At 42.4% G+C, this 13,500-nt stretch overlaps 1 protein-coding gene across 3 annotated transcripts in view; it reads left to right on the top strand.

Annotated features, from left to right (window-relative positions):
* GEMIN8 (gem nuclear organelle associated protein 8) overlaps nt 1-11,743 on the top strand; it is a 28,054-nt gene extending 16,311 nt beyond the window's left edge. For all 3 annotated transcript variants that reach the window (XM_075428741.1, XM_075428731.1, XM_075428735.1), the window contains exon 5: nt 10,614-11,743. In XM_075428741.1, the coding sequence (XP_075284856.1) occupies nt 10,614-10,864 (251 nt within the window). In that variant the 3' untranslated portion in view covers nt 10,865-11,743. The remainder of the gene's footprint in view (nt 1-10,613) is intronic.
* Nucleotides 11,744-13,500: the final 1,757 nt, after the last annotated feature.

The following is a 13,500-nucleotide window of genomic DNA, read 5'->3' as shown; positions in this document are numbered from 1 at the left end:
TCATGGGTTTAAGTTCATTTCTGGTTGCTGAAGTGGTAATTGTTGCTCTGAAAGTTAGCTCTATACATGCAGAAACTGGAGAAACTTTGCCAGGTAATGTAGGTCTCCAAAGAACATGCTGGGCCTCAATTTTTGTATAGTTGTTCACATACCAACAAGCCAATGCTGTTGTTCTCTCACTCTGCACAAGCCGTGCAGAGCACCTTCATTTCTAGGAGGTCTGCAATTTCTGATGTGGTTGCTGAGCAGAAGGTTTGGAAGGTTTGTTTTAAAATTCAGGAGTTGTCATTGCTTTGGGATTTTTTGCCACTGCTATGGTGGGAAGGAGGCTGAAAAACTGTAGAAGAGTCCAGACTATGGAGACTGCATCATGTGTGACATGTTGGTGGAGGAGGTGTTTAGGTGTTAGATAGCAGAGCATCTGGCTGGCTTTGGATCAGTGTAGGAAGAAGTATCTGTCTTTTTCTGATCTCTGCATTTCTCAGTAGGTAAAGCTGGTGATATGTAGTTATTTGCATTCCCTGCTTTTGTGTTCTTCACTTGGCATTAGTTACCGACCTTTGTTGTGAGCAGGCTGTCAGGTTAGATGGGCTTGTAGTGTGATGGCTCTCCTCATGTAAAGTCTTGTCTTCATCAAGTCACTTAAACACTTCCTTCACGTGTGAATTGCCCCATTGAAGTGACAGAGGGGGGAACATGGAGCTCCTAATTGCTAAGAAGTACAGCTTAACTTTCTGAAGGGCAGGATGCCAGCTGTCTTGTTGAAAGGAGACAGTGCTCAGACTTCTACTCCAGCAACCAACTCTGAAATTATTTCTCATGTCAAACATCTCCCGTTTGCAGAAGGTACAATAGACACACATCTGCAGGTTTTCTCTGGCATATTCTCCTTAGGTTTTTTGTTGTGTTTTTAATACTGGGTGTAGCAATTATCCTCATGTGTTTATTTCGTTTAATTTACTAGAATGCTGAAATGAGCAGTGAGAAACTCAGAAGGTCAGAGATAAACTAAGTTTCCAAAGCTACCCCTCAGCCTTTTCTTTCACAAGTTTTGGTATATTTTGCTGATTCCTTTAGTTTGACCCTCTTTCCAGATGTCTCTTTCAAAATGATTTGTCGGACAGCACGCTGTAGTTTACTAACAGTATGGAAAAAAATGCATATTTGCGTGCTGAAATTAATTTTAACTGGATCAGAGATTGTTATTTAATTCCATATGTCTGTGGTAATACGAACTTATGGACCCACCAGTTAACTGAAAGGTCAGTTCATAGCCTGAGTATGCTTTCTTTCAGAAAATAAATGACATGGTTACAGATTGCTCTCAAAAAAGTCTTTCATATGTTTTTTGTAAAGTTTCAGATTTCCCTGTGTATATTTCTGAGTTGCTCTCTCATGTTATACAATAAACAAAGTTGGAAAGTTGAATTCAGCAGTGTAGCCTGTGGCTGGAGTCAAGAAGGAAAGTTCAATGTAAAGTTCGAATGTGCACGTTTGATTTAGAAGACTGGTACAGGATACTTCCTTTTTTTTTTTTTTTTTTTCCTGAAAGCACCAAACTTTTGGTATTATTTAGCTGTCTAGCGCTCTGTACATCACGGAACACTCTTGTCCAAGTACTTGTGCTTAATTTCTATTCCGGGCACATGTGAAAAATGATTGTGAAACTCATGTTTCTTCAGTATTGCTGATTTGCTTTTAAAGAAGCACTCTTAAATTTGAACATTTCCTTGTTCAGTCTGCTCTGGCTGTGCCATCTATGTGTGTATATACGGATACAGTTATATATAGATTTAAGTAATCCTTCTGTTTACTCTAGCACTGGTGTCTTTGTCTGGCATCAGCATTGTTGCCATCAGGGACAGATTGGAGTTGTTTTGGGGGATGGGAGTGCAGAGTCAGCTGGTCTCTATTTAATCTGACTGCTGTAGACTTGATCCTTACTAGAAGCAGCTGCCAGTGCCTGATCCTGTACTAATTTGTAAGCAGTGGTCAGTCAGCAGCTTCCTGTGTAATTCTCTCAGATGGCACAAGCCTACAGTCTGGACACCTTGATGTCTCTGGTGTGATACAGACCCCTGGTTATGCCAGGCTCGCCTGTATGTTTTCTGTCCTGGATGCACATATAACTGATTGTGAATGACATGTAGAGCATTTGGGTTTCTAGAGCAGACTTTCACTTAACGTTCCCCTGGGCTAGCTGGTTGCTTCACGTTTATGGGATTTGATTGTTTTAGTTGGTTTTCTAGTTGGGATAAGAATATCCCTTCTTAAGGGTTTAATTGTGGAAGGTAAGTGAAGAAAATGAAAGGTGATTTGTTGTGTAGCTGGGCAGTAACCAGTGTAGCCTATTTCTAGTGCAAACATGGACATGAAGGCTTGTATTGTTTCCATCTAGGATCTTTGGCAGTTTGTTTTTGAGCCCCCAAGACAGCCCTTGGTTTTTAATCCCATTTCTGAAACAGAAATCAGCTTCTTTGTTCTCCAGTTAACTGTGTTAACTTTCTGCCAGTTAGTTAACCCACAGACTTCAAAATAATGTGAGATAATTAATTCCTCAAAACTCTCTGTCAGGTAAGAAAGTATTAGATTAATTTTACAGATTCATTACAGTGAGGCATGTGGTTAATTAACTGGAGAATAATACATACCACCCAGTAGCAAACCTGGAAGCGGAACACCTTGGTTTTAAACTTACTTCCTGACTTTCTGTTCATTTTTATTTCAAAGGTAGTTTCTCTCCACTTGCTGTGTTGGTAAGTAATTTTGCCCTGTTTCTACAGAGCTGTCCTCTTCAAAAGGTGTAGAAAATCTGTATTATAGTGAAAAGAGAAGGTATCAAACCGAGTACTTCAGATTTACAAAATCCATTTGCTGTCTGCTTGGACAGCCTGTTGCAACTGTGTCTTTCTTAGGGAGCGCTGTCTCTCACCTTAGACTATTTTCTGTGTTTACCAATAGGTTTTCAGTCAGGCTGTGCTTCAGTGAATACTACTCAGTGCCAAAACCAGGTTAAGCACTTTTTCTTCTTACGCATTCGCTGCTGCCCCAGTGCTGCCCTTTAGTTGAGCGTGTGTGGTACCAAGACACTGAACTGTACCAGGATTAAATACAACTTGTTGGTGTTGTGGTTTTTTTGGGGTGGGTGTTTTTGGGTAGGATTCATTATGTGGCCCCTTAGACAATTGTAGCGGCATCCTGGGGGGCGCCTGGGAGCTGAAGTGTGCAGCTAAGGAGAAAGAGGGGAGCAGAAACTGCATAAGTGGTTTTGTAGCTGAGGAAAGAAAAATGTCCATGGAACCATGGTTTCAGACTGCCACAAGCCTGCCAAGGAATCACATCTGCTCTTACTTCAAAGCCTGTAACAGAACATTTTCTTTTTTGCTTGAGAATATTGCATTGCTTGTAGATATATGTGGCGAAATACTCAATTTCTTTTAACTCATTCCCTCCTCAACTAGCAGATGGAAAACTTCTCGCTGTAGATTCTTTGGGTTTTAATACCTTCGGCATTTTTGGTAGTTCTCTTTCATGGTGGCTGTGACTCTGGTGACTGAGAGCTTATAATTGCAGGAAATTACTTCCCAGAAAAAGTCTATTTTATTCCAAATTAGAGTTTTCAAGCCAGCTACAGGATTTGATTTTTCTGCATAGGTTAGACTACTGGCATAGTAAGATATGGCCTAGCTGTCTCCACTTCTTTGAAGATCAGACTTCTGCTGTTAAAAATGGGAAACAGGAAGTTACATTGTGTCATCTGTAATCCTTTTGTTACATTTTTTGCAAGCACAAGGTTTTAAATTAAACCTAAGTTTGTTTTGCCGGAGCCAAATTACAGTTAGAATGAGGCTGTTCATTCCGCTATAAAATCGTCACTCTCTTCTTTCAGTATGTTTCCGCAATTTCTGTAAGCTGCTTAGTGTTCCAAAGTAACCCTCCAGCAAGCGAGACCGTGCAGTTTTCGGCAACCCAGAATATTTTATCTTTACAGATGTGGGGGTAAGTCCCAATTGTTTGTATCTCACAGGCTTCCACTGATGGAAACTCTTGTCCTGCAGAGCTTCGCACTTGATAAAGACTAATGCTTGAGATGTTAGCCCTCTGCAAATCTAGAGCTCTGTAGAAATTAAACTCCTTGAATATCCTGTTTACAAATCCTCATATTTAAATCCTTATTTTGTTGGAATTCCCTTAGGCAATGATTTTGGTTTTCCCCATGGTATGCCTGGTTCATGTAAGTACGGGCATAATAAAATGGTCTGATGCTATCACTGCAGAAAAAATCATATGCAAGTTTATGGTAAGGATACTTAGCGTTTTTAGGGAGATGAAGAAGCTGGCATTTTGCATTGAGAAACCTGCGTGGGCAGAATATTTAACACAGCAGATAGGCTTGGGAGAAGTGGCATTCAAAGAGAGAATTAGGAGATTTTAATTGGTAAAACTGGGTAGTGTTTTTAACTCCGTTAGTGTGGGCTGCTCAAGATCCGCTCAGGTAGCATTTAAGACAAGATGAGAAAGCTCAGAGAGTGCACATACAGCAGTAACAGAAAATCATTCATCATTTGAAATAAGCAGGCAAATATGTGAACAGGGGTATAGGTCAGCCTGGAATCATGGAAAAGCAGATGAAGGCTGCGGAAGGTGCAGTATTTCCTTGAAGAGTAATGTGCTAACTGAGCAAGAAACTGAAAGTCAGTAAAGGCCATTTGGCACTCGGGGAGCAAACCCTTGGTCTCTTGCCGTAACTACCATCGTGTGGGCCAGAGCCCGGAAACGTGGCAGGCGGCAGAGCATCTGCACCTAGAGGACTGTGGAGAAGGGTGCCTGTGTAAGAAACATCATCAGATTGTGTGTAATCTCTGGCTGCAGTGAGCTGAAGGTTGGATGTATGAATATTAAGAGCTAGGAATGGTACAAGAAACCACACAATTTTGGGTATGAATCTTTCATTAAAAATCTAACGTAGATAATTACCATCCCTAGTTTTATTTCCTTTTAATGTTGAAAAGTCTCTCCATGGAGACTTCTTTCCAAATAAGGGAATTTATTTGGATTTTGGTTTTGAGATTGTTTTTTTCTTGTTGTTTTTTTTTTTCTTTTAATAAGAAAAGGATGAATTCCAGAGAGGAATTTTTTTTTTATTACTACTTAAGCTTCTCAAAGGATATTACAAAGAAGGAAGAACAAAGTGGATCAAACTTACGGAAAGTATATGCCATTCTCCTTTTTATGAAATAAGAGAAGACATCTGAGTTTCTAAGGGCCTATGGGGAAATAGCTTACATCTTGAAGGGTTTAGGTCATAGTTTTGCTAAAAGTATGTAAGAGGGTGTTTGTGCGTGTGTGAAGCCCCAAATACAGTTAATAGCTAAGTTACTAGTTACTGTTTATCCTGCTTTTGGCAGTCCCTGAAGACAGAGGTAGTTGTCTATATTGGTTCACTTTTTTTTTTTTGGCTGATACACCCCAGATTAAAAGACGTCCATAAAAGGTGGGGAAAGGGGGAGGGGGCAGAACAGCAACCCAAAGCTTTCTTTCAAAAGCCCTGGAATCACTGATGATGTCCCAGGATGCAGTCTGTATTAGGTAGAGATCTCAGTATTCCTTAAAGATGAAGCAAAAAGGCAATTTACTGTGTTTGAAAAAGGATGTCTCAGCTGGTTTTGGCAAGGTAATGATGACCTCCCAGCAGAACTGGACTTGGTAGGAATAAGTTAATTCTGAAAAGGGCTGCAAGGGAGGAAGAACACCTTGGGGAAGAAATGAAACTGACCAGTTAGGAAAATGTCAGTAATGCTTTTCCTTTGTGCAGGAACCAACCACCACTGCAGCTGCCTGCCTGCCTTGTGAACATTTGCAAAATACTGTTCAATGATTTGGGGAAGCTTGCCAGTAGTTGAAGCTGAATGCTGTAAAAGAAAGCACGTTTATTTTAGTCTGTGTGAAGTGGAAGTAGGAACTACTTAAATTGTGTAAAAATTATTTTTTTCACATTTATAACTTGGCAGCACGAATTTGGAGTGTGAAACTGAATTGAGAATGAGCCTGGGACTTCATTACTGCAGACTGTGTTGGTAAACCTTGCCACCTAATTCATGGATGAATATTTGGTGCTTGTTTCAGAGAAATTCTGGTTGCCCCTATGGGTTTAAGGCTATAGACAGTTTATAATTTTGTTTGTTTGGTTTTTCCATTGTTGGATGCTTGTTGTCATCTTTTTGATGAAGAGATAGTTGCACATTTAGCTCCAGTTGCATTGCCTATCCCTGTGTTTGGCTGGAAATACTGCTTTTGGAAAAGCAGTAGTTTACATAACCATGTATTTCCATGGCTTGTCTCTCCTTGATTGTCCGTGACAGCAAATAGTGCCATCACTGATGGTGGAGTCTGTCGTGGTAATATCTCTCCACAAATAACTGATTTGGAACCGTAACATATTCCACACAGCTATGGTGGTATTACCAGCAACAGCTGCCATGTTCTATGCTCAAGTTCAGACTTTGGTACAAAAAACCTGTAGGTCCCTGTCGCAGATTTCTGTTCGCAGGCTCTGCCTGGACATGGTAGAGCTGATTTACATGTCTGAGACTCTATTACAGAGTCACTCTGGGAATTTTTTAACCAGTAGCTATGGAATAGTAAAAGTCACCTTAGAAAGTTAAAGGCAGTACATCTGATTAGTGTAAAGTAAAACATATACTCCAGACGTTCATTAGGTAATTTTGAGAATGGAATTTAAATTGGTAGTATTATTTTGATTGTTAACATTAGAATCTGCGGGTTTATGAACTCCTTTCTGCTACAAAATGGAGATTGATGCACACTAAACTGTAATCCACTCATCCATCATAAAGCTTCTGCAAGAGACCCATTTAATTTCCAAACAGAAGAATTCATTATCTATCTCCAGAGAAATTAATTTTTCTTAAGTGTTATTGTGTGCAGTGAGCTATCAGAGAGCATTCTACAGCAAGCAAGCGAGGAAGCAGCTGTCTCTAGGATGCAGCTATGGAACTAATGAATAAAAAACTTGAGTGGGCAATACAGAAGTGCAAGGCATTACCTTTGTGGCCCAAGAGAGTCAACAAATACGGGTTGCCCTCATTGCCCTGCCAGAGTTTTGCTGTGTGACCTACAGTGGGAGTGTGGTGGGTTGGGCCTGGCTGGACCCCAGGTGCCCACCAAAGCTGCTCTGTCACTGCCCTCCTCAGCCGAACAGGGGAGAGGAAATACAACAGAAGGCTCATGGGTCGGGGTAAGGGCGGGAGGAGATTGCTCACCAATTACCGTCATGGGCAAAACAGATTGAACTTGGGGGAAGAGTTTAATTTATCACCAATCAAATCAGAGTAGGATAGTGAGAAATAAAACCAAATCTTAAAAACACCTTCCCCCTACCCCTCCGTCCTTCCCAGGTTTAACTTCAATGCCGAATTCTCTACCTCCTCCCTGCAAATGGCACAGGGGTATGGCGAGTGGGGGTTATGGTCAGTTCGTCACACGTCTCTGCCGCTCCTTCCTCCTCAGGGGGAGGACTCCTCACACTCTGCTCCTGCTCCAGCATGGGGTCCCTTCCACGGAAGACTGTCCTCCACAAACTGCTCCAGCGTGGGTCCTTCCCACAGGCTGCAGCTCTTCACAACCCGCTCCAGCATGGGTTCTTCCCATGGGGTACAGTCCTTCAGGAACAGACTGCTCCAGAGTGGATCCCTAGTGGGGTCACAAGTCCTGCCAGCAAACCTGCTGCAGCGTGGGCTGCTCTCTCCATGGGGCCACAGGTCCTGCCAGGAGCCTACTCCAGTGTGGGCTCCCCATGAGGTCACAGCCTCCTGCGGGGACATCCACCTGTTCCGGTGTGGGGTCCTCCATGGGCTGCAGGTGGATATCTGCTCCACCATGGACCGCCATGGGCTGCAGGGGGACAGCCTGCCTTGTCATGATCTTCTCCACAGGCTGCAGGGGAAAATCTCTGCTCTGGTGCCTGGAGCACCTCCTGCCCCTCCTTCTTCACTGACTTTGGTGTCTGCAGAGTTGTTTCTCTCACATAGTCTTACTCTCTTTCTCCTCCTGCAATTTTTTTTCATGGAATCATTAAGGTTGGAAAAGACCTCTGAGATCATCAGGTGCAATCGTCAACCCATCACCACCATGCCTACTAAACCATGTCCCAAAGTGCAATATCTACACATTGTTTTTTACACCTCCAGGAATGGTGACTCCACCACTTCCCTGGGCAGCCTATTCCAATGCCTGACCACTCTTTCAGTAAAGAAATTTTCCCTAATATCCAATCTAACCCTCCCCTGATGCAACTTTAGGCCATTGCTTCTCATCCTGTCGCTAGTTGCTTGGGAGAAGAGACCAGCACCCGCCTCACTACAACCTCCTTTCAGGTAGTTGTAGAGAACAATAAGGTCCCCCCTCAGCCTCCTCTTCTCCAGACTAAACAGCCCCAGTTCCCTCAGCCGCTCCTCATAAGACTTGTTCTCCAGACCTTTCACCAGCCTCATTGCCCTTCTCTGGACACGCTCCAGCAACTCAATGTCTTTCTTGTACTGAGGGGCCCCCTTAAAGATGTTATCATGGAGGTGCTACCACCGTCGCTGATGAGCTTGGCCTTGGCCAGCAGCGGGTCCCTCTTGGAGCCAGCTGACACTGGCTGTATCAGACATGGGGGAAGCTTCTCATAGCTTCTCACAGAAGCCACCTCTAGCCCCCCATGCTGCCAAAATCTTGCCACACAGACCCAGTATAGGGAGGCACTGGTTTTCCAGCGTAGATTCTTGTTTTCTGTCAAACGATATTCAATATGATTTGCATCAAGTTCATGCTTAAAAGCATGTTACATAGTTGTGGGCAGCCTGCTCTCCCAGGAAGTTTGTTTCAGTGGGCTTCAAGTATCCTGCAGTCGCAGCCTGGACACTATAGCCTGTCCTCATAGTGCTGCACCCTCTGTAGGCAGTGTCAGTTCTTTGAATTCAGACCTTCTGGTTAAGATGGCCTGACACCAAATAAATCTTCCAAAGCCACACATGGCCTGTAATGTATGTTTCCTGGTGAATTCTGGCAGTGCAGCCCACTTCAGGGGTGTGCCCTTAAAGCAGAATCACAGATCATGAAACAGCTCTCTGGAATAGATTGCTAATAACCCCTCAGGCACTCCTGCTTTTCCAATACGAACAGAAAACTGGATGGTGTTTGAAATGACAGAATGAAAACTTTCTGTGTCCCTGACAGATGCCAGAATTGAAGTTTCTGATTACACTGTTTAAGATATCTATTTTATGTAAATGGGGTACAGGGGATAATTCATTTAGTAAGGCTGACAGTCAGTTGGCTGCTCTATACAGTACTTCCCAGTGTAAAAATAAACTGCAGATGTTTGACACGGATGTGTCAGGATACTTAACTCTGGGTTAGGGTTTGCAGATGTCTTCTGTTTTGTGGAAGTTAAATCTCTGTAAAAGAAGGGAAGAGGTGCATGGCACTGAACGCTGAGAAGCATGTCCTGTGTGTGACTAATGCATCCTGACCTGTGGACAATCTGTCCCTTTTGATGTTTTTAAGAGAAAAAAAAAAGTGCTCTTATTGGTAGTGAACTGTTTCTGTGATGCGGTTTTGAGAACCGTCATTTGTTATTGGTAGGTGAAGGAGTTCAAAATTGCCAGATTATTTTCTTTGTCTTGTAGAAATGTTCCCATAAGAGGGGAGTCTATCTGCATAACACTTCACTGTTTTAACTGCACAGAGCATTATTATCCATCAGAGCAGCACCCAGGAAGCAGAGGTATATTTGGGCACACAAAATCAAGTTCTTGCTTCCCAATTGGGCTTACCAAAGAGGATTTTTGGTGACAAATTCGTCCAAATGTTTCACCTTTCTGAACTGTCTTAAATCCTCTTCAAAAGATGTGGTTCAGGGATCTGTGCTGGGTGCTGTTTTGGTTTGTCTTCAAAGCAATAGCAGTAAGGCTGTCAGTTTTGAACTTTGCAGGTCTTGAGAAATGGATGAGGTTGTCTACTTTATCTAAACGCAGTGCTTACAGCTGTGTTTCATTGGATGCACTTCATGGCAGACACTTACATGACCGATTTGTTTATTTTCTTAGAGTAGTAACTGATTACATTTTCTCTTGGCCGTGGTGCAGCTGAAGTTGCATTGTCCTGTGCATTGTTTCTTTACCTCAGCTGCTAAGTCATTGCTTTGGAAAGAAGTCTCTTCTGTGGGGTTTTTTAAGGTTTTCTTTCCTTTGCAGGGCATGTGGTGTTGAGGAGAAATGAAGCAATGCTGATTTTTATTTGTTATTACTAATACAGCCATTTTCTACAGTTTTAAGATTTAATTCCAGGGTCATCTTCCATTCTCCCCACTTCTTCCAGCCTGGCTTTATCATGCTGTTTAGCAGGAATTTTTCATTATGTCTAATGAGCACAGCAGGATAAATAATAAGCAATTTGTTTTTTGAGTTGCAGAGGTTAGCTGTACCCTAGAATGTGTGGATCTCAGACCTTTAGGCCCTGCTCAACTTTGAACATGTAATATTTAAATAGTTAAAAAGTGATTGGTTGATAACTCGGTAATTTAAATCTCTTGTGGTTTATTTGCCTAGGGAGACAACAGCAGCTGGAAGCTGAGCACCAGTACGTGGAGGCTGACCAAGACCTTCACAGAAGGACGGAGCGTTCTGTGGAGCCGCCTGTAGAAAGACCTGGGGAGAGGCGAATGGCAGAAATGAAGAAACTTTATGGTGCTGAAGCTGACAAAATCCAGGCAATGGAGGCTGCCATGCAGCTTATCTTTGATAGAAACTGTGACAAAAAGCAACCCAAATACTGGCCCATTATTCCCCTTAAGCTGTGAGTTCGTGGACTGTGCTCTGACCTGGCGCAGAGATGTAGGGACCTCAGTCAGGTTGTGCTGCTGAAAGAACAAACTGCAAATTTTGGTGTTGGTTGGGCTTTGGGGCAGAGGTGGCAAGGGCAGCGTGTTCCTTAGGCCCAGTGTTCCTTTTACACTGTGTGTCAGCAATGGTCCCTGTCCATTCTACCTACACACAGTTGTCAAGTAGTAATAGGAGGGCAGTAATATCAAACCTGTCTAAAGTCATAGTTTCACTCATTTGATACCTGCCTGCCTTGACCATGCTTGCAAGAAACATAACAATGTCTGTACTCAGGAAAAATGTCTGTAACTCAGTAGGAAAACTAAAGTGATGCGAGAAAGGCTGTACAAATTGTCTGGTCTTCCCATTTAGGAAATTGAGTAGGCCCATTTTTCAGTCTTATTTAACAAAGTAGCATTTGGATCCTGTTTAATACAGCACAGCTTGAAGTGTTATGTCTGCTAACCTTGGACTTTTTTGAGAGCCAGGAGTCCACTGGCCAAGATACAGTATATCAAGTTACTGTCACCCAGCCATTTGAATTCTTTTTCAAAGGTTTGTAATAAAGCAGGAAGTTTTTATTCCAGACTGATACTTGTCTGGCAGGAGTTCGACTCAAAGAAAAATTATATAGAAAAATGTTTTAATGAAGGGGGTGGGGGGAGTGAGGGAGAAACGTGATGTAGCCCTGTCTGTTAGAGATCTGTTTAGCAGAAGAGAATTTTAAGAGGACACGTCCCGTGTAATGAACTGCATTTGTCTTCACTCTTGCTTTTGGCGGGTTTTGTCAGAAATTCAGTGTTTTGTTGGGGTTTCCTTTTGTTGACCAAATAAATTCTTTTTATAACACCTTGTAATTTATTTTTATTTTTTTCATAAAAAAGCTTCCATACTTCAGCACTCCAGTTCTCAGATGCTAAAGCATTCTTTTAGCTGCTGTATTGTTTAAGGAAGGTTGAACATAGAGCAAGGAGAGTTTTAACATACTGAGAAGCACGAAGAGTGTTGACAGGACTTTCACAGGAATGCCAGTCAATGCCACACACACATGGCACGGTACGAAATGAATGGGAGGGCTGTTGCATCTGCTGGGGAAAACCTTGTCCCAGATCAACGTGCATAGATCTCTCTGTTCCTATTTGAAATGTTTCCAGTGTGGTGGTGGTGTCTCCCCTGTGCAGTTCAGTACAGAAGAAAGAAGAGTTGGGTTGGACTGGACTGTTCTTACTTTTCAGCCCAGTTCCCAGTTCTTGCGGTGGTTGTTCCTGCATCCAGTCTCCTAGCAGAAACAGAAATTCCGCTCTCCAAAAGAATTTGTAAAGACCTCAGACAAGACAAACATTGAATTCCTTTCCTACTTCAGCTAAAACATACAATAAATTTCCTTGCCTTTGGTTCTTTTAACTATTTCTGAGAGGGTTTAATATGCTTCACAAGGTTGGAAGTAGAAAGAACTGGATGAAATGTTCCCTAGGAACCATATACAAAGGCCTGAAAGGGAGGAATATGCTACTACAGACTTAAGAGTTGCTGCCAAATCATCTCTATACTGCTCCTGAATTTCAGCGGTGGACTGTTGCTGGTAGCTGACCAGATGTCGCATTTTGCTGGTAGTTCAGTGGAACTTGGAGATTTTGTGTTGCAGTTCTTTAACTACATCTTTCATGTCATTTTACATTTCTAAGAAATATCTCACATAAAAACATGACCATGGAAGCAATGCAACTGCAACTCAAAAATGCCTGTTCAGTCGGAATGTAACATTCACCTCGCTTGCACATACGCAGTATGCTGCAATCCTCAATCGTGGCACCACGTGCACTTCCCCGTCCCCCAATACAGCGCAAGGCCAGCCTCTGGACTGGAACGCAGCTGTGCTGCAGGCTTGATTATTCCTTGAACAGAATGTCGCACCCTCGCTTTCTGCTGCACCAGCTGTGTGTACAGTCCTGCCCAAAGGGGTTCTTCCCTTGCTGGTGGTGCTGCTTCTCATGAGCTTTTCCTAGCTCCAGCAGTAGGAGTTGCACCCTGAAGTCGCAAGTACAAGTTGTCATAAAATTGGTCTCAATATCAGAAACTGGTTTCCTCGTTTGCTATATGCATATCAGCCTCATCTTTGGAAGAAGAGTTTGTGGTTGGTTGAATACGCTTTGAAGATTGGAGAAAAATGGTAGTAGATCTTTTCTACTGAAAGCATTCTCAAAAGAAATTAAAAAAACCTTTCAGAACTGGCACAGTATAAATGTAACATACAAATGAAGCAATGACCTCTATGTCTCCTACCGAAATAAAAACTGCTTACTCTTACACATTGGTGACATTGTCAAGAACACTCGTCCTTTTAGAATTATTTGCCTGTAAAGCAGCTGACAGTTTAGTATGCCTGCATATACAGGCAAACTGAGAAGAGATTAAACAGTTTTGATGAGCATAACATTTCTTTTAATCAACCTTTTTAGTAGGTATTCATCCTTTTTGATGGCAGTCATGTATAATGGCGAGCTGCAAACGTCTCGTACTTAGAAGAAGCTTTAATAAAAAGTGACCTTAATTTCTGTAACAGCCTTTGTGAAGGATAAACACGTATATAATCCATGTGGATTTGTTCACTCAT

This window comes from Opisthocomus hoazin, chromosome 1 (assembly GCF_030867145.1).
Source record: "Opisthocomus hoazin isolate bOpiHoa1 chromosome 1, bOpiHoa1.hap1, whole genome shotgun sequence".
Classification (NCBI taxonomy): domain Eukaryota; kingdom Metazoa; phylum Chordata; class Aves; order Opisthocomiformes; family Opisthocomidae; genus Opisthocomus; species Opisthocomus hoazin.
Note: the sequence above shows the minus strand (reverse complement) of the source record. Positions and strands in the feature narration are given on the sequence as shown.